Here is a 24,664-nt window from a genome sequence, read left to right as displayed (position 1 = left end):
TAAGTTGTGCTAGTGTAGGAGAGAGCCCACAGACGTCTTTGGAACTTATATTGAGGTTCCAGCCCTTTGCCTGTATTTCACCAGGAAAATTATCTGCTAAAATACTTTATCTGGAGCAAGGAATAGTAATCAGAAACAAGGACTACTTCCTCCTGTCCCATCCTTCTCCACACAACATGTAAACTGGAAAGCCGCTGTTCTGAGTACAGGCCTTCGTGAATGCTCTGTCTACCATTTTGCCACTAAAATGATTGTTTTTCTTGGTGCGAAAACCAATATATTTTACAAATCTCACTGCAGAGCTCATAAATATCACATTTCTTCATGCGTTACTGAAACCTCAAGGAAAACACATGCTGGAGATGTTTTTCAAGTTCCAGTTAACTCAATCAGCTTACTTTGTTCTTCCCACTCCAATGAAGGGAAGAAACACATGTGAACTCTGGCCATATCCAAAGTTTGCTGTCAAGATCAGCCATTTTACTTCTTCATTTCTATTTATAAACACAGTTAGGTATTACAAGAGCCAGACTATTTAGCCATGAAGACTGTCAAAACAGATAACGTATTGTGTCTCACTGAATTACAAACTGGCTGGGTGCCTAGCCTATTGACTGAAAAGTCCACTCCATTACAGCTCCAGCAACGTCTTCTACTTCAAAAAGGTTTTGAAAAGCAGACAACTGTGAAATTACTATATGGATCATACAAATTGTATTTGTAACTCCTTCTGTTGGTTACCTGCAATTATTGCTTACTAGCTCTGATGCCAACTCAGGAAGAGTAATACTTTACCAGAAAATCTAACTGATGACCTTCAGTCTAATGAGATACCACTCAGCAGTGATCTCCCACAGTATCCACACAGATGTGTGTTAACTTACTCTGCTGGAACTAGTGCTCTGATAAATTGTGTTCCTTATTTATTTAGGGAGCGCTCGTACAGCCACAGTGCGATCAAAATTAGTATTACATTTCGAAGAACTGAGTCCTTAGTGTAGTAGCAGTTACAACACAGTGATAGTTGTTATGAGAACCATGAAATTTTATTTGATTCACTGCAGGCATTGCTTGTATCTGCTTCCAAAATATCCAAAATAGATAACTAAAAAAAAAGGTAATAAAACCTACAAGTATGGCAAATTGAATACAGGTAGGCAGACATCTTCTTTTGAGTGGAAAACACTGAAACAAAACGATAACCCAGAAAATACACATTGACGCCATGTTAAAATACCACAGCTTGCCTCTATATGAGATTGTATTATCTTTTAGAGGAAAATACAAATTAAATACTGCTTTGTTTTATAAAATGCTTGACATCCAATCATCAACTTACATACATGCAGTAAAGTAAAAGCACATTGTGCTCCCCTAAAAAGGGTTTTCTTTTAAAGAAGCAGGGTTTATCTAGCTATGAACATAGTCAAAACATGTACTTTATCTAAAAGCAAAATAAGGCATAGTATTGCAATACAGTAGTATTATAAGTAATATAAAACTACTTCAGAAATTCCATGTCTATAATTACAACACCTGTATCAATGACAATTAGCACATTAATCCATAGTCAATTTGAAAAGTAAGTGAAAAATAATCTACAGCAGAAATGGTCATATTCTAACCAAATGTTTATTGACCTTGTATGGTAAAAGGATAACATGATGTCCATATTTTAAGTGTATTTAGCCTAAAAAAATTAATCTATCTGTATATCACAGTATTACTACGGCATTATAACTGCCTCTCTACAGACTTTGTTTTTTGTCATTACCACTTCCCAGATTTTCAGACTGAAGATGGAGAAAGTATTAGAGGGACTCTTGCCTCTCTAAACAATTCAAGAAATCAGAGGAGGAATCTGAAAGGATTTCATATACAACAGTTCTAGGTTTGCTTTCCCTTAATAGCACTCAGTCAATTAGCAATTATTTTGCTGCTAAATACAGAGACAACCAGCTTCAGATAGGGTTTTCTCTTCGGTATTATCAGACCTTTATCATCTTTTGAAGAAACTTGAAATTGATCAAAGAGATGATCTGTTTACTTATCCATCTCTTATTTAAATGATTCTAAGTGTCATATAGAAAGGGTGCTTTACATGGAACTGCCATAAACCAGCCTAAATGCTATCAGTGCATTACTCAGCAGTATAAACTGACTGTATATTGTAATATTTCTATCAAGCTATAGATTTTTTTAAAACCAACAGAAAATCATGAAGTAGAGACCAATAAATTGCTAACTGTCTTTAATAAAATCTGTCTCAGTCCTCAAAAGCAATGAAGTCTGCTTCCCTGATTTTAGTTTCTTTCCTCTTATTAATGGTAATCTTTTTAAAGAACTAATAAAAGAGGTTTTTCATATATGATTTTTTCATAGGTCATCGTATTTATTTAGATCAAAAAGACGACTAAGATTTACAGCAGAGATGTTCCCTATCGGTGGCTATTTCATAAGAAGGCAAAATAGTACATCCGTTAACGTCGCTGTTGCATAATAGCACAGGAGGAGCAACCAAGAGCAAAGCAGACAAATCCTCAGCAATCCACTGCTTTGTAACCCAAACCACTGCTTTAAATTCAGCTTGAAAAAAATACAGGAAACACTACTGTAGCTGGACAAAACAAAAACAAAAGCAATTTCTTTGTGGGAAGATATACTTGGTAAGCAGACTGCTACGTTCTGCACGACTTGCCATTTTTGGATGAAGCCTCTGATGAAGAAACCTGCAGAGAAATGAGGCCTAAGGCATCGATGCCATGTGAGCATTATGAAAACATCACACTGAACACAACCTCCTAGTCAACCGCAGGCAGAAAAAAGGACCCCAGTGTTCGGGAAGGTAACCAGATTTGTAAGAGCCAAAACCAAGTAACAAAATGGCAAACACTCCCCGTAAAGAAATTAAATATTGGTTTTGCTATACTCCTTGTTTTTTATTATATTAGAAAACAGTGACTAAAATGGTGCATTTATTTTATTTGTGTTACATAAGACTGGTGATAAGCTGGAATATGCTAAAATATCTCCAAGCAGAATTCTGAACCATTTTAACAAATAAATGATCTTACTTTAGATGTGTTGCAAATGCAAAGAAAAGCTTAGAACAACACATTATGTATTTAAATGACATACTGAAGAAATGATAGATTTTTCTGTAGTAAGTAAAACCAGATTTAGTGTTTCTTTTCACTATGCTCTACAAGATTTTGGAGGTAGTAGATATTATCCTCCCACACCTCATTGTTATTCGCAGGTGAGTAGGAGGAAAACCAGTTTTCCTACTTTCTAACTCCCAGCTGGTTTCTCACTGAATTGATTTCTCTTATTTCTCTGTGAATGAAAGAGTTACTGAACTAACCTAATGAATAACAAGAAGAAATACTTTCTCTCCATCTGCAGAGAAGAGCAGTGTTGTCAAAAAAGCAATTAATACTGAAGGAAACTCTAACTCTGGTGCTTAACCATTACCTTTAGTAGTTCTGTGGTGTGGTTCCTGTTAAAAATTTCAATAGCACTCTTCACCTAGATTTAACAAGAACTATTGAAAAATCTGGATGTGTAGTACATGCTTATAAAAGTACCTGAAAATATGCTGTACTGGGACACATGATGGATTAGGAGTGTGTTACATTATCACACATCCAGGATTATCACCATAAACAGGATTATCACCAGTGAGATCCTTAGCAGACAATGTGATTGAGCAGTTCTGTACAACGCAATAAAAAGAGATGGATGTATAATTGTAGAAGAGTGGAGGTTTCCAACTTACTAGTCAGAACTCAGGTGGACAAGGTCCTAGGAAAACTGGGTCAGTGTTGAGCATGATCTGACTAAAGGATTGGACTAGATGACCTCACGGCTTACCTTCCAAATTGACTGATCCTACGGTTACATCAAATCTGGGGCTTCATGTAAGGAAAATGTTTAGTTGCATCAAGGATTGTGAAATCTCTTCATTGTTTGCAAAATTCACATATCTCTTGAGTGACTCCAGCTGATCACAAAATTTTAAACACTTCTGAACTATTTTCACAGTTTAATGAAGGACTTTTCCTATGGTCACTATAGGTTTAAGCTTCACATGGGGATTCTGGTGAACAGACACTACTTCAGTAGTACTTAGTCTTGTATGAGTGTCTCCCTGCTGGTAAGACTTCAGACATGTTACTAAGAGGGAAAAAAAGGGAGTCAGGGGACATAGATCAACTGAAGATTTGAGTGTAAAATTGTATACTAGACTATCACTAACTAACAGGTACTCAGTAGGACCTAGCTGCTGCTTTATATGTGCACATATAAACAATGAAAAAAATTCAGACCCTATCCAACTTGTCACCCATGTAAATCCAGAAATCATTCTGTGATTACAACATCTGCAACTTGACAGGCTCAACTCACCCATTAGAATAAAGAGGAGTTATCTGTGCATGTTTAGGCATGTACCTTACTGACACTCAGAAAGAGTGAAGACAAGTAGCTGATTCTTTCATTACCATTTTCTGTCTAAACAGGTCAGGAAGTTTTTACATACACACATACCAGGACTGCCTTTCAAGTCTCTAGTGACTGTTCAAAATATGTTTCTATCTCCATGAAACCAAAAGACATCGAAATCAATAGCTTTGTCTTTTATATGTAATTTTACAGTCTGCTGTTTTTCAGTCATACAAAGAATTCTTACACCACGTCAAACTTCTGGTTCATATTAAAAGGATGCTATCCATTCTTTGGTGAGGTCCTCATCATGGAATTTTTTCCTGGATCCACCTTGCTGGTGTCAGCACAAACTAATACCAATTTAGCTTTTAACCAGGATGCACAACATGGATAAAAAACTTATCACTTCAGTATCAGCCAGGCAAGTTGCATACGAAATGCAGCACTAATGCAATTTCTTGAAAAATCTTATTAAAGTTTTGCAGGTAGTCTTCCCAACAGCTAATGGTATGTTATGAAAGGGTTTATCAACTGGGAGAGTATTTTAAGTATTTGAATTCCCATAGGTGGTTGTTCATATCTGTGTGCAATACAGACAAGACAATAACAAACGAGGATGAAATTTTCTTTTCACTTTGTTGAGTCTTCTGTCAATTAAAATGTCAGAGGCAAGATACAGATGTAACCAAAGTTATTTCCTCCACTGCTGATAACAACTGAACCCAAATCTTCAGTTTATCCTGGGATATTGGAGTCTTCCAGCTTAATACCTTGGGCATGCACACTTCTCAGAAGGAGCCTACCATTCGTCCTGAAAACTAGAGCTAGAACCCTGATTCTTAATGCCTGTTTAGGGCACGATAATTGCATTTCTTTCAGTCTGAAGAGTTAAATTCAGCCACAAGAGAGAACAAGAACAAAGAGACTGTGGTAGGAGGACTGTTGCTACCTTTCCTCTTACAACAAGTTCAGCTCTATATAGCCTACATATACTCCACAAACAAGAATCAACCATGTTTGGGGGAGTCTTTCTCCTTTATTTGGCCCTGTAGTACATTCTGGATGGATCTCAGACGTATGCAACGCTCTTTGAGCTTTCTATTTGTGCTGATTTTGAATGGGGTAAAGTAAATTACCTTCATAGTAGGTAATATGGGACTATGTTTTAGATTAGTGCTGAAAAGTGTTGAAAATAGATGTTTTGATTATTGCTGAGCAGTGCTTGCACCAAATCCAGTCTTCTTCTGCCTCTCACACTGCCCCCACAGTGAGGAGGCTGGGGGTGAACAAGAAGTTGGGAGGGGACACAGCTTGGACAGCTGATCCCAAGAGACCAAAGGGACAGTCCATAGCATATGGGATCATGTTCATTATATAAAGCAGAGGGAAGAAGGAAGAGGGGGATGTTCGGAGTGATGGTGTTTGTCTTCCCAAGTAACCATGATGTCTGCCGGAGCCCTGCTTTCCTGAAGATGGCTGAACACCTGCCTGCCCAGGCGAAGTGGCAAACAAACTCCTTGTTTTGCTCTGCCTGTATGCATGGCTTTTGCTTTTCCTATTGAACTGCCTTTACCTCAACCCACAGGTTTTCTCACTTCTACACTCCTGATTCTCACCCCCATCCCACCACAGCGGGATGCGCGAGGGCTGCGTGGTGCTCTGTTGCAGGCCAGGGTTAAATCATGACAGTACTCCACTACTGCTGGTGGTTACTGAACTTTAACTGCAGCAAAGTTCCTGAAAAAACCTCATTTTCTTAAGCATAGGAGGCATGAAAGCATAGGAAATGTCTACATGAAGGACTTTCAGATAAGCTGCACTGAAGGACCATAACCGATTCCTCTCCATACTGTCAGGTAGGATTAGGCTGCTGTTTTGTTCTTCTTTATTAATTTTTTCCTTGATGTTCAGAACATTTGATAAAATAGCCTACATATTAAAGCAACAAATATTCTCTAATGTAGTTAAAAAATATTGTATTACTGATTTATTTGAAGAAACTGTGAAGAAAAATTACAGCTAGTATTTCAGCAGAGTCTCTACAACCATTTAACATTTACAGGGAGGACTTTAAAAGAAACTGAAAAGGAAATCTACTAGAATTCATAGCTCAAGGTACAAAGCAGTAGAAAATCATATTTTACCTGAAGACATCATCCAGGGAAGTAACAACAGCTAACTTTATTGTCAATTTTATAGATAAACTGAAGCTCAGAGAATTTACTCCCTGTGATGACATCTTAAAGCTCAGGACATTCTCTAAGAAGACAGTCAAAACTCTTGACTGATCAGGACTCATTAAATCATCCTTTTGACCTTGACAGAAGACAGCTGGTAGAAATTCTTCAGGATTTGATTATCTCCCTCTCCTATAGACATCTTTGAATGCTCATACTTAAATATAGACATGCACACTTCTAAATAAACACCATTTACATCTTTCTCTTGCTGATAAAGCAATGCCCATATGATAATTCTATCACGGAAAAAAAAACCTCAAAGTATTTTGATAAGGAGTGCAAAAATTTAAATGAGTGCTTCAGTTTGCCTGTTTAACAGATTAAACAGGTATTTCTAAATGGTATCTGCTTCATGGAAGAAAGAAAATTAGACCAAGGCTGGATAAAGGCTATGGCTTGAACCTTCAATCTCCTCTATGTCTCCATACAAAGTGAAGACAAGATATGAGCAATATCAGATGATAACGATGTGTACTCATATTGCTAAGATGTAAATGGCAACACAGGATGCAAGCTAGAGGCCTTAAAACTGGATGAAGAATGCATAGAAATTCAAGCAGTAACAAAGTTACATCCTCATTTGGAAAAGAGTAGAACAATAATAAAAACAAGCCTAATTTTCAAAGTAAAATTGTTAGAAGCAAATCTGGACTATGATTAATAGAATATAAACACCTAGAATTCTTTTGCTGCCATGATTGCTTACTACTAATTAAGCAGGTAATTTTTTCACACTCCATTTGCAGCAACATCTTCTGTTTGAAGTGTTGTGAAGATGTTGTGTTTGTCCAACACAAACACTTGTAAATTTCACTTTTTGATGGTTCTACACTTTGATCAATTCAGTGCCTTTTATGACTTCAAGAAAACTGGATTTTAGAGACTTATGCAATTTCCTGAGAACTGGCCATATGAAACATTTGATGACCTCTAACTTTGGCTCTTTACACTGTTGTCCATGTCACAGTTGAGGTGAGAAAAATAAAGCTGTGGTAAAGTCATATCAAGGATAAATATCAATATTGCTTCCCTTTGTGTCTGTGGCTCTTTATAAAATACTTGGGCATACCTCATGTATGACAAAGGTCTGAAGCACAGTTTGTTCACAGACCCACAAGAAAATGAAGAGGGAAGGAAGGATGTTTATAATGGAAGTCTGATAGCTGTAAGCTTAAAGGTCAAATCAGATTTATCAGTAGACTTTCAACTGATAAAAATTTGGAAGTCACTGTCATATGATTACAGATTAAAATGGCAGCCACTCTCAAAATCAGGTGTATCTGGAAGTCATCCACTCCGTTTAACTGGCATACGTTTAACTGTGGAGGCAGATACACCTTATCTGAGTGTAAGAGCAAAGGCTCTTAGGATAGCACAGGACAAACCAAGCACTAGCACAGAGTAAAACACCTGACACCAAAACTGACTCTCTGATTCTAGAAGTTATTAGGGTTCATGCCTTTTTGATATTCTTCTTACAGAAAACTTTAGATCTTCAGAATTTCTTTTTAGACCATTTACTTTAATTAAGTCAAGGAGCTTTTCAGGCCGCATAGCTCAAAGAGATACTAGGGAATTATTCAGAAAATACTGATTTCAAGCTCTGGGATGGGAATGCAAAAAATGTACACATAATAAAACATGCTTAGAAACATTCTTGGGAGAAAAAGAATAAGCCATAAACCCTTATTCCCCCCACAGAAAAGTGTTAGTTAATGAGATGGCTGAAAGCCATAAACATAAATCTAAAGAAAACATAAAACCCAAAGGAGGTTGTGAATTAACTTGACATTATCCACTTCACTACATAAATGCAATACTTTCTGTTGTGTATGGCACATCCTCCTCTCTTTTATAAGTACATATACATATAGTCTCTCTTACGAATCACGAAACCTTTCGGCTAGGATTGGCATTGCCTTTTGTCCTGAAAAGAGGTGGTGCACTCCACAGCTATGAAAGCTGGCTCTCCTCACGGGCTGCTCTAGCTCAGCACCACAGGCTGCCTTTCCAAGCAGGGAGAGGAAGGCAGGCACCCAGGAACTGAGCAGCAGGCTGCCTGTAAGCAGGGCTTGGCTGGGAGGCCTCAGCAACCTGTCCCTGACTGCCCCTGTTTCACCATGAGGAAGAGGGTGAGCTGCACACCACTGCATTCAGCCAGGTCTCACCTGCAGCCACCCCTGGGCATCACTGCCAACCGGTGACTACAGCAGCAACAAAACACAGCCCTGACACACAAATGCCAGTGGTACATAGGCTTAAGTATTTACATAACCACGGACTACAAAATACACTAATAAATAAGGGCACACACAGAATTCAAGATCAGAAATGCTGTGAAGACAATGCATTCCTCTCCAAAGCATGCACACAGCTGCCTCAGCCCCGCTTTCAAGATGGATCCTGCAGGCAGAAGGGCCCAGATCAGGAAAGCAGATACTTGATCCATGAGGATCCAGGACTGTCAAAATACTAATGATATGTCTTTGCAATCTCCTTCACTGCAAATCACTGATCCTTTATGAGTTTTCAAACAAATAATGAGTATTGGGAGAAAAAAAACTGTCCAGCACAGTGAAGCAATAATCCACGGACATGAAACACATTCCACATTTCTCTCCTCATTCAACTCCACAGCTACAAGAAGACAGTAGCACAGTAAACAAGCCTCCTCCTCCTCAACACACTTCAACTCATTCTTCCCACACACAGCTGCCACTATCATGCATATTTCAAAGCTTCCATCTGGGCTTGACAACTGTACCTTCCTTTCTTCCAGCCAACAGAAATACACGTCCTACTCAAACAGGCATGGATGATATCGCACTGCTTATTTCAGAAAAGAAGCTGTTCCACAAGTAGGTCATGTGGGTGGAAGCCTCCATGCTAACCTACATGTTCACTGTGTAGGTTAGAGCTACCCTACATTCATTTTTCCCTCTTTCCAGCTAGAAATTGTCTTCAGGCAGCATGGGAGGATTTGTGGTACTTGTCCAGGCTGCTGAATGCCTGGTTCTTCTGCATAAACACCTACTGTTCACACAGGGATTAACTTCACAGTATACACCCAGCAGGTTCAACATTTCCCAGAGATTCTTCATTTATGCCACATATGCTACACAGTGCAGGTACACCTCCTTCTGTCCAGAAATATGTCCGTAATTCCAACAGCTGTTGCAGACTGAGGATGTCCTGAACTCAGCATGCACATAGGCAGATCTCCAGTCTATGGCCTCATCTTTTTTCTCTTAAGGTCAACTTGACCTGCTCGAGCTATGCCTCTTGAAGTGCTGCTGCAGCAATCACCCACTCTGCACCCACAGCAACAGCCTACGTTCTACCATTTAAATAGCTGTGTCTTTTCCTTTATCCCTCAGCAGCCTGTACTCAGATCACCCTTCCTGTACCATCAAATGCACTTGCCTACATCCAGCATGTAAACATGCACCCTGCCTCCCCCCACCTCTTGTTCTCCAGTGGCTGGCTGGGTAGGCATAGGCTGAGGACAGTGCCTCTTGCAAGACCGAGAAGGGCCAAAGCTATCCCAGGCTGTGGTTCTTATCTTGGACAGCAGAAGAAGGTGGAGCCAAAGTGGAGTTAGGAGTTGCTCCTCCTCCACCAAGGGGGTAGCATCTGGGTTCATTCACGCCTGAGGGCAAGGTCCACACATTTCCTGTATCTTTGTGAACAGCAGCAGCAAATGAGTCACCAGGTGGGACAGGGCAGACTGGAGCTGATGCTTAACAGTCTGGGCAGAGCTGAACAGCCAGTCTCACCTCCAGCCCCACCCTGCAAAAAACCCCTCAGACTGAATAGGAGTAATCTGTGGGCAGCCTCTGCCCCACATCACCTCCTGAACCACCTGAGATTAACAATGTTTTAATATACAGATTACACAACTAAGGTAATTCCTAAAGGATTTTAATGACTGTATGTCCAACCAATTTCAGTGTCTCACCTGCTGGGCTTGCATTTGGTTCAAATCACACTTCTCTGCAGAGAGATGTGAGGCTTAGTTGGCAAATATTTCTTAAGTGCTTTGAGATCTTGTAATAAAAGGTGCAACGGCACTACAAAGGAATTTTAGTAAGACACTTGCTATCAGAAGATGTTAATTTTTTTCAGAAGATCTCTATCTGTGTGTGTACTGCTTCTTTCTTGGAATAAGGAGAACAAAGGAGATGGTACACATGTAAGCATCCCTAAAGAAAACAGAGAAGATTGATCATTTAGAACGGTCAATCAGCTGTTTATACTATTTACCAATGCTTTCCTTTGGGAAGACCACCAAGGAGAAAAACTGCAAAGCAAACTCCAGTGGAAAGATACTTTCCACGCAGCATACTTATTCACTTTAGGTCTTATGGAAAAAGATCTTCTGCCACTCTGCAGGCACTACCTGTCTTCCTACTTTAAGAGCATTTCCAACAAACTGAGATATGGCCTTAATTTTCCTTAAGCTGATCATACAGGTTTAAAATTTTTTCTTTGATATTTATCATAGTGCTTCAGAGGTCACCTAGGCATTTTATGCAGACTGCTGGTACACTTAATCATTTCAGTGTCTTCCTGCAGTAAATCAGAAGACATTATATTAATAAAAGATGGGTCTATTCCAGATCTGATTCAGAATGCTGAATTCCATCTACCTGGCTTAAAACGAGTCCTTTAAAAAGGTCAGTTTACTCTATGGAATTCTGAGCATCAAGGATATGTCTTCTCTCACACTAGATATATACACTTGAGACCAGCATGAAGACACCGGAGTGATTCAGAATGAGAGCTCAAGGCTGTCTGCACCACAGCCTAGCCAAAGAGACCTTGTTTGAAAATACACCCTGAGATACAGGCACACCATGCAAATAAGTATCTTATAAAACATGTTTGCCTCCATCACTACAGTTCTTTGTCTGGCAAATACTGTTTGGTCACATTCACTTAGCACAAGAAACAAGACAAGCAAAGTACAAGGTCTATGAGGGAAAGACTGGCCAGAAATTACCTTCTCTTGTACCATATTATTATCTTTTGGTTCCTTCTTCAAAATACTTATTAATCCCTGTAATCAAGCTGTACATACTTAAAAGAAAAAAAGAAGAAAGGTTAAACATTTGTTCAGTTATTTTCTGGGCTTGGATTTATCACATCCACCTCTGACTCTCACTTTCGTATTTCAAATTTAGGTTTGCATTGACCATCTCACACAGCACAGGTACAATTCCTATGAAATAAGGTAGTATTTATGATTAAGCCACAACTTTCAGGGTTATGGTCCTCTTGTTACATCGATCTGTCCCTTGCTAAAGGAAAATTTAACACATTTTCAATTAATAGTGCTGACAAAATATTTCTGAATAACAATTGCTCACTGCAATGGCTGATTCCTTTGCAACACAGTTTTGTCCGAGTATTTTAATGAAGACAATCAAATGTCTTGTTTTCACTTCATCAGTTCAAATGCACTGAAACCATAAATTTGAAATACTTTTTCCAAATCTTTTTCCTCATAAGAAATTGTGAGATTTATTTTTTTCTTCCCATCTGGAACAAATATGTAATTTCTAAATTTAAAATCATACCAGACGAGTCATTAAAAAAAATACAGAAAAAACCTCCTTCAATATTTTTTGTCTTATCTTGCAATTTGCTGAAAAATCACATATTTCTAAGTCACATGCATATGTGGATGCTTTGTATCACCCAGAACTGGGAGTCTGACCTCAACTCCTGTCCAAACTAAGCAGAACACATGTGAATAATACAGAGAGAATATATTCCCATCATCTGTCAAAAGTAACATCAAAATACCCCTGTAGATCAAGATCTTTGCTACCTTCCCAACAGCTGTTAGAAGTAATATCAAAATATCTCTGTAGATCTAGACCTTTGCGAGATGCACAGACCTCCTGTGACATTTTATCACGAGGTAGTTGTGAACAATGGCTCCAGTGACGTGCCACACAGGTCAAACCCCGTGGTAGGGCTGGACTCTCTGACAGAAGCGGCATCAAGACCAAAGTGCTCCCATCATAACATAGCACTCTGACTGCTGCCCAGCCCTGTGTTCAGCACAGGAAGGCTAACTAGGCAGGATACAGACTCTAGGTGGGTCATATGTTGAGCACTCCTTGTTCCAAACATCACTTGACATCCTGGCTGACATATCTTAAAAGATACTGACTCTAAACCACCTAGTCCAATCAGAATTTTATTTGTACTGACCTGGATTAGAGGCAACATGATTTTACACTTCTGCCTTTGTATGCGTCCACTGGGCAGGTGTTCAGTCTTGCTTGTGGTTGGACATGGGGGAGTGGAGCCATAGCAGGCTCATCTGTATCCAGTAACCCCTAACAAAAATGAGTATGTTTTCATGTGGGTTTGAGGAGAAAGTTACCACTGTGAAATGTATATTTCTCTCTTTCCTTACTCGTAAATTGCACCAGGTGTGTCTGCATACAACCAAAGTTCACACCCACAAACAAGGCATAAGAACTTATATATGTTCACGTGAAAAAAAAGCAGCTTCTTCTATTAATACCAGTAATAGCTGACAAGCTAAGCAATGTTCAAAAATATTTTTGTTCATCTCACTGAAAGTAGTAGATTTCAAACCTCACAACGATTGTTAAAAGACAGGTTTTCCTATTAGGAAATACAAAATACAATTTAAATAATTTCAGTATCTCATTTAAAACAAGTACATTAAAAAAAAAGATGGAAAATGTCTGAATAAATACTGATTGCTGATTCTGTAAATAATTTTGATTTTTCATGTTAAACATTAGTTTCTATCAAGGACCTGCTTCTGAATTGGAAATTTTATCATAAAAAAATTGAATGGCGGACTACCAAGAAATGACAAGATTTTAACACCATAATAAACATTAGGATCATGATCCATTATGCTTAACACTTACGGGCTTTTTTTTTCCTGTAACCAGGATGCTTAAAAACTTGTTCAAAAACAGAAAGCAAAGCTAAGAGTCTTATGTAACAGCATAATTTCCAAACTAGTTTATTTAAGGCCACACCACACCAAGATCAAGTTTTTCTAATGGAAGATGGCTTATTTTTTATTGGTTTGGGTCCATACAAGCTGCTTTAAAAACACAAGAGAATGAATGACACTGAGTAGGTCTGGTATTTGGGAAAGACAGAGTGAGGATGCAGAAGAATACATGAAAGTGAATGCACTGGGGGGAAAGATAGTATGTGTGAATGGTGGGGAAGGAGTGTAAGGAGTAGGTGGGTAAGAAAAGCAGCACTTGACAGGAAAACACAGGCTTCTGGAAGAGGACTGGTTGTGCAATTGGAACTGTGGAGCAGAGCTGAAAGATCAAGGAGACTCTGCTGGGTTAGAATATATTAGAACAGGGACAGAGATATCAAACAGGGGGATTCCTATAAGGAAAAAAAAAAGGTAGAAAATACACTGATAGCTGACAGCAACTTGCAACTGAGAGCCTGTCTGGGTGATAAGGGGGACAAATGGATCACAGCAAAGTGGCAGCACTTTCACTGACAAAGCCAGCAGTGGATGAACAGAGTCATCCCTTGCACACCCTCAGGAACATTCATATTTGCTTTTATGTTGCAGGTTGAATTTTAAAATCAAGAAGTTCAGATCCCACTGGCCCAAATCCTCAAAGTAACAAGAGGTCCCTCCACCCTTTTCTAAAATGCATTTCTAAAATATCATAAAAAACATCTTGTCATTTGAACTCAGCCTTGTAATTAATAAGGAACAAAACAGCTTTGAATTATTTTGGTAATATTTGGTAATAATTGTAAGTAGCTTCTGCCCCGAACCACGAGAAAAGGAAAATAAAACTTAGCCTGAAATGACATTTGACTTAATAACATAGAATACAATCTATGGAAAACCAGAGGTGTCTAGCTTCTGAAATTATACTGGCAATGAGTCAAGGAGATTTGAATGCTAATCTTCTATAATAAGGTATTGGAATTAGAAACATCCTTGATAAATACAGGAATATCCCTTTCTAGCCATGGTAGGTCATGAGACAGCTGACCCAAAAGCTCTCTACTCTCTCCTGTCCTCTACAGCTGACACTGAAAAACTTGAACAGCATCTTGACCCACTGTAATCTTCGACCCATGATTCATTAATTGGTCACCTAAACTGACTTCAGTAGTAGCAGACTAATTTACTCTGAGATATTCACAGCATATGGAGAGGCTATGGAACAGAGCAGTTCTTACGAACAGGTTGGTATTTTCAAATAATGTGCAGCATAAGTAAATAACTATTATATCAAATGTACACAAAGATGTATATCCACGCCCAAAAACCCGAAATCCCCTTCAGCCTCCTGAATGTTCAGTTTAAAAGTACAGTGCCGTGCAGTTCCACACAGCAGAGGTTTCCATCGTGACTCACGCATTCTTGGGACTCACTTCCTGGGACTACACTGGAATGCAGACAATTGTGTCTACAGTCCTTGGAACATAGATAGAACAAGTAAACCCAGGTTAAGAAAGTTTTCACAGCATGGAGTCTCAATTTGTTTGTAAGCTTAAGTGAACAGCAAATGGGGACCTCTGCATCTGTCAGTGCATATGGCTTCTAACTAGGGACAAGCTTTGCAAGCACCCTGCGCTGAGCAGAGTGTGCTAAGCCAAACACGTATGCGCAGGGAAGTGGTGCTCTGGCACCAGTGTCCCCAGCCAGGGGGGTTGTGTGGGGAGACTGTGTGGGTGTGTGGGAGGAAGAAATGACAGAGAGGAAAAGGAAAGGAGGAAAGTCTGAGGGAGCTAACATACGCTGGTTTAGCCAAGAAATACCAGCCACCCTGTATCTCCACCCCTTGCTTTCCCCTCACTTTGTCCTCATAGCCAGCAAATACCTAAATACCTGTTTGTCACAACACAAGACTGGTCAGCGTGGTGCACTCTGTCACCTACACGCCCCAGGTACAAAGTGCTGTCATGTATGATTCCTTTTATCTCTCACTTCCCTACTTCCTTGCTTTACACAGCTGAGCCTGCGCAAGCACTGGCCATAAATGACTTGTGTCTTCTCTACGGTCAAGGGCCCCACTGCAGTGCCTCAGGATCAGCCACTTGCCCCAACATCAGCAGTATGAAATGCTTCCACCACTTCAGGCACAAACTTGTTAAGCGCCTCACAGGGGAGAACATCCCTTTTGTATTCTTGCATTTTCTAACTCATAGAGCAGCATTTAAAGTCAGCAGTTTCTTTTTCTTCCTCTTGCATCTGATCAAGTACATTTAGGAACATATGCCACCTGTGCTTTGCATGTGGAACTCCCACTCCTACTGAATTCTAATAATATTAGCAGTAATAATAAATAATGATTTGTTACTTATGTGCTGCCAGGACCAGAAGGCTTCAAGACACATGACAAAATATATGCAAATATAGGGAAGAAAAAAGTAAATTTACCCTCAGGTACACAAACCACTAGGTTTAAAAAAATACACAAATACAGACAGCACTGCCTGAAATGAAAAATGAGCCAATCAATCCCTTTAAATTCTCAGCTAGGTCCCTCCCTGCACAAGCAGCTCAAACAGTCTGAAGAGTCTAGCAGCATTTGTAGAGTTAAGATTCAGCCTCTTAAATTGTTTCACTTAGACTAATTAATAGCAAAAACACACCACTGCTCGTGCGTTGCTTTACAAGTAAGCAAGGAATCAGTGAGGGATTTTACATCCTGCTCTCCTGAACATTCTACTCTACCAGGACACCTAATATTCAGCTAGGAAAAATGCAGCAGTACTAGTTTTGTTTTAAGCTACACTGCAGAGTCCTCATGCACTTTAAAACAACTAACCTGACAGACAACTGTGGCAAAAATACCTGAACCATGTCAGCTACACACAGATCTAAGTGGAAATTATTACATAATTGTGCCTTTTGGCATATTTGTTTGGAAAACCTACTGTAAACTGGATGGTTGCAAGGGCAGTGGCAAGACAAGATGTTCAGGGAATGCAACTAGAGGCATTCAAATGTTATTTTCAAATTCTCAAGGGAAAATTGCATGGATTTAGCTAAGTTGCCAGAAGGAGCCTTCATACAAATGAAAATTAGTAATTTCAGAAAATCAATATCTTCCCCTAACATTTCACATAAGTTTAGCCTGTTTTCAACCAACAGAATCCCCACAATTTTCAGTATAAAAGCAACTTTGCAATATTAAAAAAAAAAGAAAAAGCTTAATCACAGTTCTTATTGGGAAAGGGGCTTGTTTTTAAGTCTTACCAAAACATGCTTATAAATTTTAATTTACTTTAGTTTCTTCCTGTCTGAAAAGTCTGGAAGTTTTACTTTAGCTTCCAACAGATTTTGTTTGCTTCAGACTTGGGTTAACTTTTCCATCCACTGAAGTTAAACCCAGCTTTGTCAGTGGCAGCATATTTAACTATGCTGAGTTGAAAAAATCTTGCATTATACATAGTAAGAGTAATGGAACAAAGCCTGCAAGGCTTTGAAGACTAGCAACAAATTCAGAGCCTTGGAAAATACAGTACGGGGAAGATGTAATTATACAAATAAATGCTGGTAAATAAGACAAAATTTGGAAAAGCTTTCATTGGAAGGATGAAAGCTTTTCATATTCACCCATTCAAAGAGCTGGTCTATAAAGTAAGTCAATTGTCAATTTTGTTTCTACCTTATATGCCATATATATATATATCTCCATATATCTAAATATACCAGAAGACTAGGCCTCAAACTCAAATACTTAAACCCCATCCCCCAAAAACCTACACTGAAAGGAGTTTGATGTTTTGCATGAGTGTTTTGCAAGCAGTAACATCACTTTTATTTCAAGTACAGAAATATCCAATGTGAACTTTCTTATACACCAATACTTATTTCACTCCTGAATTCTGCAGAAAGCATACAAACCTGTCACTGGTGGTGATCTTTTTACATTTACTGTCTGGAATTGCATTAGCAATTAGAACTCCAAATGACAAGGAATTCTCCACCCACGCTGAGCTTCTCCCAATATCAGAGTCTATATTAAAGTAGCACAATTAGAAAAATGTTTTCTAAATATTGCATTAGGATATGCAGGCACTCACATAACCTATTATTAGATATGGAAGGTTGCAGCACAGAAAATACTTCATCTAATGGAAGGAATCTAAGATTGTTTTTATTGGTTTGTTCAGATATATACACACTCAGCATAATCCTTCACAATGAATCTAATATATTGTGTTCAATACATGGCAGAATGGCCTGGTTTTTTTAATTACATTCTATTGTGGTTTTACTTTATTCAAATCTGCAAACTTATATCTGTGGAATGTGAGGGTTTTGTAATTTCATAAAGGTTGTGGTTTTTTTTGTTTTTTTTTTTTTAACTTTTAGATCAACTTCAATTTTGTTGTACAGTGGCATATTAGCACATTTGAGATTTCCACCACACCAATAATAAAATATTTTTATCATGTGAGGGTTTCGCACTTTTCAGATAATCAAGTTTCTTTTTCTTCTTTTTCAGCCTAAGGACAAAACAAGTAACTACCCACATGGACATCTACCCTACAAGTCTTTGTATATCCTAAGGTTCATGTAACTGCAAAGAATCAAGCAGAATTTGATTTTTATTACAAATATATTTAATTTTAAACATTACATTTGCAATTTTCTATACTGGTAAATAATATTATTTGATAGGTTATATAGATCTTTACTACAACTCAAGGAGGTCAATCTTCCAGAATTTATTTCTTGTATGAACTCACATGGCTGCATTAACATAACACAAATATAAGGTCAAAAATACATTGATTAAATAATTTTTATATACTCATATTCACAATGGATTAGGACAGCTCAGAACCCAAATAACTTCAGCAAAGAACACTAACATAGAACACTAGATGTGTTGTCCTTGTTTAAACTAATTGTTTAAAACCATTTTGCCATATGAAGGCATATAAGATTATCTGAATTACCCTTACTACTATAATAAAATTTGAAAGAAAATAATTCAACTGTAATACAACTTAAGTAAATAGGATGTTTTTCAAAGGGCAACAGAAAGACTACTAAACCAATTTCTTTAAGTTGTCATCATTTGAAACTGTTCTGGCAAAACTCTACAGGCTGTACACTGGTGTAAAATACAGCACTGTTACGTACCACTTACCTACTCCAAGTTCTAAAATAATATTATTGACATTAGTTAAATCTATCATCATAGAAAGTGATCCCAATTTTTTCTCTCTTCCATTCTCCTGCTTTATGCCGCCAACCCCACTGCCAACACAAATAGTTCAAGACAGCCATAACTTCCCTGAGAATTCCCAAATTAAATGTACATCATACTTAAGTACAATTGTAAAATAAAGGCAGACTAATGCAATGTGAAAACGGAACACGTCCATGTAGTGTTGAAAATTCCACCCAATTTGTAATAGTGCTACCAAAAGCAAATGGAAAACATGGGTCTATGAATAAAAAAAGGGTGATACTATTATATTTTTATTACTGCATCAACAGCACTATACATTACTGTTCCCCAGACATGTTTACAGCCTGGGAGTAAAAAAAAAGCTCTGAAACACTTAAAAGGCTCTGCTATGTATATTGTTGCCTTTTCTCTCAAATACATTAAGCATCATTAAGAAACCTCACCTTGTTATTCCTAAAAAAGCAATCCCTTTCAATGTAAACTGATAAATTCTCCATTGACTGTGTTCTCTGGTATAGTAGGACCACAAAGATATTTAGATATGATGATAAATTACCGCTGGGAATAATACATAGTAATATTTTACACTTCTGTAATCTTTTCACTCAGAAGCCATAAAGCACTTGAGTATCAGGGTAACTTTACAGATGATGAAAAAGGAAAGCAGAAGGTGAAATTTATTTTACTAAAGGAAATACTGTAAAAGAGTTGTTGTTATATTCCATAGAGTGTGGGATCTGTTTTCACTTTTGTCCTCTGCTTATGGCAAGTGTAACTGTAGCTAGCAGTGAAACTTGCTCCATTTCAGATAATACACCAATGGTACAGTTTATTATTCCTTAATTCTGAAACTTTTGGCCTCTAGTATTTTCTGGTCATTTTATTTCCTATCAGCTTGACTAAATCCAAATTGGGTACAAATCACCAAAAATTTTTCACAGTGCTTTGTTAAGTTGATACCTTTTTATGTTGTCTAGTAACTGCATCCCACATAATTTAATAACTAATACACTAAATAAATAAATAAATTGTAAGTCTAACAACTTGAGTTTCTAGTCCTGTTGATAACATGGCCCTCTGAAAGTTTCAAAGACAAGGAACTAAGCTCTGATCACTTATTCGAACTTAATCAAACAAAATCTAAATGTGTTTTCTGCAAAAAAAATACAGCATTTACTTGCAAAGAATATGTGCTGGGAACAGAGCACATACCTGTTTTTTGTAGAACGCAATCTGCCAGACAATGATAAAAGTTCACACAGACATCCTGCTATTTCTTTCAAGAGAATAACAAGTGTATAACATCAGCAGATTTATATATGAGCAAAATCTGTTCCTCTCTAGGTTTGGCTGCCCTGAATCAAGTCACAGGAATACCCACGTTAATATTCTGATATTCAAAATGGGACCACTAATTTTATGACCATTAATCATAAAACACAACACTTGAGACTGCTTCCAAAAATCTGGCCTTGCTTTTTGTCTCTGTGCAGCCTATCAGAGAGACCTTAGGATTATAAAATACAAAACCAAAACCCCATAAATTTGTTAATAGATGTGCACTAATATCTTGGTTTACTCTATTTTCTTTGAGGAATAACGTTTCCAGAGAAACTGCACAATGAAAACTACAAGCCATTTAGACCAGCACATCCCTTACTAAGGAGGTACATACTTATTTTAACTCGAAGTTACCTTCCTGCTAATTATGGCACACAACCCAAACACAAAAAGTAGATATGGTCTTCTTTTGGCACCCACAGGCTCCACTTTATTCCAGAAGACAAATCCTATTTGTTTTTGCCTCCTCTCCCACCAACAGCAAGAGATCCAAGAGAAACTGACGAATAAAATGCGATAGCAACTTTTAAACAAGTTGGTGCAAAGGATTCCTCAACAAATGTGTATTTATAAAGGCAAGTGTGTGATTGCAGTGTATGCAGGATGACCTAGTTGTCTTGCAACCAAGAACTATAACCTTTAACCCAGCTACTTCAAGTACCTACAGAACTGAGTAAGGAAAATTTCTGAGGGATTTACATAGCTGACAAACTTGTTGCAAAGAATCACGTTTGCTGGCATAATTTCTGGCCTACCTTAACTTTCAGCTATAAGGCTCAACAATGAATTTATGGGATGTGGCACAGGACAGTGCTGTCCTGCAGCATTCTACTATTAAAGCACAAAATGGTGAATCTGAGTTAAACAAAGGCAGCTATACAAGAAATTTTAGGCCCATCTCCTGAAATATCCCATCTGAATCCAATTCTTTGCTGTTTTCACAGGAACTAACCTCGAGGCCTGGTTTGTGTTTTGAGTTTAAATGAAAGCAGCAGGTAGTTTTGAACTAGCCTGAATATTCAGTTCCATAATTCCATTTGCTGGGCCCCACCGACTGATTTTGGCAGCAACTCTTCACCTCTTCATACCTTGGTTTTACACTCTATACATGAGAAAGAAGACACTGCTCTCTTTTCTGTGTGGGCTTTGTAATACACAGGTACTAGTCAGGTATCTTTACCAGCTTTTTAATAAGGAGGGTAAGTATCTACCACCTCTCTATACCAAGAAGAAAGTCTGAAGTGGAGATACTACTATTAGTTGCAACAGTCAGAAGCATCTTGAGTGTAATGTCAAAACATACTGCCTGTGCATTGCTTTATAAACCAGAAAAATATTCCACTGACACAGGTGTTGTAGGGAATGTTGCCACCACATTTGCAAGTGCAAAAAAACCTAGTAAGTCATCAGAATAACAGCAGTTAAAATAACTCATCGGTTGCACTTGTCTTCTTTCCTAATTCAAGGATTAAGAATGAGCACTGGCATCCAAAACATTACTTAGATATGAACATCCAAAATACTTTGGATGGACCAGCACATTACATTTGTATTAAACAACTTCCTCATAATGCTCAACTTCCGTGAACAGTGTGAGGGCTCAAAGTCTACTGTTCAAAACATTGCATACACTTATAATGTTTTACTGTCCTGTGTTTTAGAGTCCAAACTACTAGATTTTCATAATTCAATTCAAAAGGGTATTACCTGCGAATAACTGTAAATCATTTCCCACAGCACCTCGCAAAGCCAGCTACTTAAAACTCCAAGAGATTTATGGATGCTGAGACTGGAAAGAACATCCCTTTACAAACGGACAGATGGAAAAAATTTCAAATTACTTTTCAGATTCAAGTCATAAACTGACTTTCTCAAAAACTGGTAGCAGGTTTTGGAAGCAGAAAGAACTTCTACGTGCTTCTGTGATGTCAAAGATGAAATCTCTGTTTGTGGAGGTACAATCTGTAGCAAGAACACACGTCTGCCAAGACTCTGGCATTGATGATATTTTGTCTAGACAGCCTTTGAATGTGACTGACACAGGAACAGTGCACATGGCTGAGCAAACTGAAACTTATGGAAGAGATTTGCAAGACTTAGGCAAGATACAGGATTTTGGAGATGTGCCTAACATCCTCCAACCATGCCTCCTGGTATCCTCCTCAGGAATCTAACTGTTTTTGTTTCGTCAAGTCTCCCAGTTGTCCCAGGGAACAGAAAGATACATTTGCTTACATAAGATGGTAGCAGGGCCATTTGGACATAAGGAGACATAAGGAAATATTGTCAGCAAGTGGAGAGGTCTGCATGCTGGCTAGTCACTGAGAAATGCATTCAAGCCCTTGAATTGTGTGTTATTTCGAAGGATTGAAGACTAAGAAATTGCTAAACCTTTTCTCAACTACTGGGCTTGACTGTGAGAAACACAGGGCAAGTATTAGCTAAAGGACAGAAATTACTAGCTGCAGTTGGTAACTGTTCTAGATATTTTAGAAAGCACTACATATTTACCTTGATCTTTTGAGCCCTGACAGAAGTAGCCTGAACAATGTACATGGTTTGATGGAAAAGTCCAAGTGAACTTGCCATAGACAAGGCTATAATTTTTGGGGAAATGATGACTATCATTTACAGTTAAATTTGTAAATTTGTAAACTGTGTGACAGCCCTGGTTGACTTAGTCCCCAAGCAGCTGTCAGGGCTAGGAGAAAAGAGAAAAAGGTGAAGGAGACTCAAAGAGATTATCAGCTTTTAGCTTTAGCTGGTTCACTCCAAGTTCAACTGTCATTGAAGTCAACAGCTACTCCCCTAACTTACTTGGATTTTATGCTAACTTCTATTAACCAGTATTAGAGACAGTACTGTTCAGCAGCCCAAAAGGAAAAAAAAAGTAGATTCTAGTTTGTCCTCCTGAGAAACATCAAGCCTTAAGACACCAATTTACAGTTCCAGTAAAAGCACTAGTTACTGCTGTCGATCCTCAGAGCTCCAGCAAATTTTTGCACCTACAAAAAAAAAATTATCCTGGCTAAGTGAAAAATACAATTGATGCTTTCTCTCTGCAAATAATATATGGACCTCAGTGACCCTTAACTTAATCCTGATACAGAAATTTCCACACTTGACCTGCTTGGCTACTAGGGTTTGAGTTTGCTCTCCAAGCCCACAAACTCGACCTATTGAGCCAATTCACGTCTGTAGGCAAGAGCAGCAGTACTTGTGAATCTACAGTGAAATTCTGAGAGGTACTGAAATACTTGCATTTTGGGACTTCTCAGCAACTGAGTTGGAACCGCAAAAATTCTCACCTAATTACACCATGGATACAAAGAAAAAAATATTTTGATCTAGGTACTAGGTTTACGTTGGCTATCATATTTCCGAACCAGAAACCAAGTTTCTCCTCCCATCTCCTCTCTTCCCCCCGCCCCCTCTCCTCCCACCTGCACTAAGGGAACACTTGTTGCGGAGGCAGCAAGCCTAGGAAGCTCAGATTAAAAATAGCTCTGGCTAGCACCTGGTGTTCTTCAGCAGGCCAGCATGCTGGTGACTCTTCCAGATCTGGACCCTTACGAAGAAATATGATGAAATGACACGTCTTTTATTTCATACACTCGTTTATGGATTTGCAACCAAAACTAACTGGATCTGGCAAGTTGGAGTTGCCTGGCACTTTCTTCATCACTGACACACTTGCAACCTGTCACGGATGAATTCCTCAGAAGGGCCAAAGGGAGCAATATATTTTATTTTGACAGCACACGGGAGCCAGATGCTGGGCCAGCAGGTTCTGGTGTTCACTGTCGGCCATTAGAAAAGCCGAAACACATCATCAGCACTGGGGTGGGTAACAGGCCGTCAGGCGCACCTTCCCCACGGCTGCTGACACGCACCAGCCGCTCGGCTTTGTCCGTGCCTCTCTCCGTTCCAACCACCCGGCTCCGCGGTGTCCGGCTGGCTCCTCTCCCGGCCGGCCCTGCAGCCCCAACATGTCGCCGCCCCGCTTTAAGGTCACCGCATGGCGAAGCCGTCGAGCGCCGGGGGCCGCGATGCGCCCGGGCCGCGGCCGCTCCACGGGCCGCCCAAGGGAGGGGGCAGGGCCACGGCCGCCGCCGGGGGCACTTACCAGGTCTATGAAGGTCAGAAATTTCCAGCTGCCTCCATAGGTCTGATGCGCGGGCATGTCAATGGCCTTGTAATTGCACAGGATGGAGCAATAGGACAGGAGGATGGCGGCGCGCAGCACCTGGCAGGGCACCAGCGCCATATTTGCGGCGCGGGGTGCGCTTCCGTGTGCCTGTGTCCGTGTCTGTGTCCCCGTGTCACCGTGTGTGTGTGTCCGTGTGTCCCGGCGTGTGTGTGTGTATCCCTGTGTGTGTGTGCGCGCCGTGCGGGCGGGACTCCGAGCGCCCCCACGGCCCCGGCCGGGGCGGA

The 24,664-nt window shown here is 39.2% G+C and overlaps 1 protein-coding gene across 1 annotated transcript in view; it reads right to left on the bottom strand.

Moving 5' to 3' along the window:
• AIG1 (androgen induced 1) overlaps window positions 1-24,655 on the bottom strand; it is a 124,493-nt gene extending 99,838 nt beyond the window's left edge. Inside the window, exon 1 of the mRNA XM_008635989.2 lies at window positions 24,357-24,655. Within this exon, the coding sequence (XP_008634211.1) occupies window positions 24,357-24,497 (141 nt within the window). The 5' untranslated portion in view covers window positions 24,498-24,655. The remainder of the gene's footprint in view (window positions 1-24,356) is intronic.
• Between the last annotated feature and the right edge of the window lie 9 nt (window positions 24,656-24,664).

This window comes from Corvus brachyrhynchos, unplaced genomic scaffold, assembly GCF_000691975.1.
Source record: "Corvus brachyrhynchos isolate BGI_N302 unplaced genomic scaffold, ASM69197v1 scaffold6, whole genome shotgun sequence".
Lineage (NCBI taxonomy): Eukaryota > Metazoa > Chordata > Aves > Passeriformes > Corvidae > Corvus > Corvus brachyrhynchos.
Note: the sequence above shows the minus strand (reverse complement) of the source record. Positions and strands in the feature narration are given on the sequence as shown.